The sequence below is a fragment of the Chlorella variabilis genome (assembly GCF_000147415.1).
Source record: "Chlorella variabilis unplaced genomic scaffold CHLNCscaffold_6, whole genome shotgun sequence".
Lineage (NCBI taxonomy): Eukaryota > Viridiplantae > Chlorophyta > Trebouxiophyceae > Chlorellales > Chlorellaceae > Chlorella > Chlorella variabilis.
This window is the reverse complement of record NW_005435082.1, coordinates 1,425,251-1,427,732: the sequence shown is the minus strand read 5'-3', so window position 1 is coordinate 1,427,732 and position 2,482 is coordinate 1,425,251. Positions and strand designations below refer to the sequence as shown.

Genomic DNA, 2,482 nt, shown 5'->3' with positions numbered 1-2,482 from the left:
CGGGCGGGCTGCTGGTGGCCGGCCAGCCGGCCGGGTGCTTCTGCCGCTGAGAGCGGCCGTTGCTGGCTGGCTGGCCTCCCGTGGGGAGCTGCTTGGGTGGGGTGGGGTGGGGCGCCTCGTCACCTCCCCGCGCCTCCACACGCGCACAGCCGCATGCAGCCGTCCGCGCACGCCACCCGTGCCCGCCCGCGCTGCTGCAGGCAACGTGAGGGGCCTGCTGGGCCTGCTGGCCTGCTTCCTGCCGGGCGGCGCCAGGAGGGTGGCGGCGCTGGCAGACGGCAAGAAGAGCAAGTGAGGCGCATGGCGAGGCCTTGCCCTTTTCGGGTAACTATCATGCGAGAACTGTTTGGTGCGAGAACTGTTTGACAATTGTAAGCATTGCAAGTATTGTATACAGGCTGTCTTGGAGGAGTGCTGGTGATGGTACACAGAATCGGGCAGCAAGAGTCTACTGCGCGTGCACAGAGGCGGGCCAGCCGTGCGCATGCGTGCGCCCGCCGGGTGGCGCGCTGCAGCAGGCGCCGCGTGTCAGCTGGTCGGATCAGGTCAAAGTCGAGGACAGGAGGGCAGGTGGCGGCGGCGAGGGGCCGCGCCCATCAGCTCGTGTGCACCCTCTCCACGTTGCTCTGCTTGCGGCGCGCCGCGCCGTGCGCGTCCCCGCCCGCCGCGCTCGCCCCCTGCTTCCGCTTCTTGTGGCCCCGCTTGGCCTCCGCCGCCGCTGCCGCCTCTGCCTTCTGCTGCTGCAGGTGCTTGTGCAGCACGATCAGCCCCCGGGCCATGGCTCGGAAGCGCTGGGAGACGTAGAGCTTCTGCGGGCGCGGGCGCAGGCGCGGTCAGGTGCTGGGCACACGGCCCCGGTGCTCGACGGCGGCGCCCAGCCGCGGCCCCGCTCTGCCGCTAGCACCTGCCCGCACGCACCCTGCACCTGCCCAAACCTGCCAGCACGCAGCCTGGCCCGCACCCCAAGAAGCCTCTCGCAGAGAGTGGGGGGTCCCCCAGGGCGCAGCCTGCCCCCCACCCGAGGCCACCCCCCTGGCCCAGGCCCTGGCACAGCCTGCCCCCCACCCAGCACCCCGAGGCTACCCGCCCTCCACACACACACCTCGCTCTCCAGCTTGCCAATGTCCAGCTCTGCCATTGAGTTGTGGTAGTAGTCCTGCATCATGCAGGAGGCGGCAGGGGCGGGGGTGGGGGGGGGGGGGGGGCCAGCAGCACGGGCGCAGGGGGGCAGGGGATGCGCGCGCCGGATGCGCCGCATGCAGTGTGCTCGCAGGGCCGCGGGCGGCGCCTGTGCTCTGCAGGGTCTTCCGACACATTCTTGCGACACACACATACGCCCACCCACACACCTGCAGGTTCTTCTCGTCCAGGTCGAACAGCGGGCGCCCGCACTCCTGCAGCGGCATGGTCCACGCGCGCAGCGGCGGGTGGCGGCACGGGGCGCGGCGCGCTCTGGAAGGGCGCGGGGCAGAGCAGCGGGCGCAGCCCGGGGGAGGGCAGCGGGCACGTCACGGGGCCGCGGCCCCAGGCCGCCCCCCACCCACCTGTGCCACGGGCAGGCAGTTGAGGTGCTTGACAAAGGGGATGAGCATCTCGGTCTCTGGGGAGCGCACGTGCTTCTGGCAGGGAACGTAGAGCGCCTTGATCTGCGGCGCGGGGGAGGGGAGCGTGCACGGGCGGCGGCGGGCGGCTCGGCACAGCCCGTGGCATCCGCGCTCTGGCCTGGCCGCAACGGCACACAGCATGCAGCACGCGGCGTCCCCGTTCTGTGGCCGGCCACACTAGCACCAGCTCGGCACCGAGGCTGCCAGCTTGCCGGCCCTCCACCACCCGGGGCCGCCTGCATTCCCGCCTGCCACTCCCTCCCAGCCCGGGGCCTCCCGCATCTAACCCCTCTCTCTCTCTCTCTCTCTCTCACACACACACACACACACCTCTTTGGGCACAAGCTCGATGTCGGCGCCGCCCTGTCCGTTGATGATCTGGCGCAGGGTCTCAAACAGGTTGCTAGCAGACCAGAGCACCCGAGAGCCGCGCAGCTCGTACTGCGGTGCGCGGGAAGGCGCACGACGGCCGGCATCAATCAAGGACGGCATGCGCTGGCGACGATGATGGCTGGCCCGCACAGCGGCGGCAGGCGGCGGCAAGCAGCCGGGCGGGCGCAGGCGGCAGCGGGCGCGGGCCGGCTTCTCTCACGTTGAACCCCAGGAAGGGCAGGATGCGTGGGAAGTGGCGGGGGTAGGCGTAAGAGGGCGGGGAGGTGTGGGAGGGCGCAAACTCGTTGAACCAGCTCAGCCAGCGGGGCAGCACCTCTGCAGGCGGCGCGGCGCGAGGAGAGCAGCCCATGCTGGCGGGCAGGCCAGGCAGGCAGCAGGGGCCGGCACACCTCGCGCAGGCCACGTCTTGCCGCCGCTGGCGCATGCGGCGGTACCGATGCCACCCACCCACCGTGCAGCAGCTTGAAGGTGGAGTGCACGAGAAG

The 2,482-nt window shown here is 71.4% G+C and overlaps 2 protein-coding genes across 2 annotated transcripts in view; one reads left to right on the top strand and one right to left on the bottom strand.

Annotated features, from left to right (window-relative positions):
- Window positions 1–295, top strand: part of CHLNCDRAFT_143835 (hypothetical protein) — a gene marked incomplete at both ends in the record, with an annotated part of 4,348 nt that extends 4,053 nt beyond the window's left edge. The window contains one exon of the mRNA XM_005849309.1: window positions 160–295. Within this exon, the coding sequence (XP_005849371.1) occupies window positions 160–295 (136 nt within the window). The remainder of the gene's footprint in view (window positions 1–159) is intronic.
- Window positions 296–596: 301 nt separating this feature from the next.
- The window catches only part of CHLNCDRAFT_143834 (expressed protein), a gene marked incomplete at both ends in the record, with an annotated part of 3,001 nt that continues 1,115 nt past the window's right edge, over window positions 597–2,482 (bottom strand). The window contains 6 exons of the mRNA XM_005849113.1: window positions 597–809; window positions 1,103–1,156; window positions 1,350–1,394; window positions 1,545–1,646; window positions 1,935–2,045; window positions 2,197–2,312. Of these exons, the coding sequence (XP_005849175.1) occupies window positions 597–809; window positions 1,103–1,156; window positions 1,350–1,394; window positions 1,545–1,646; window positions 1,935–2,045; window positions 2,197–2,312 (641 nt within the window). The remainder of the gene's footprint in view (window positions 810–1,102; window positions 1,157–1,349; window positions 1,395–1,544; window positions 1,647–1,934; window positions 2,046–2,196; window positions 2,313–2,482) is intronic.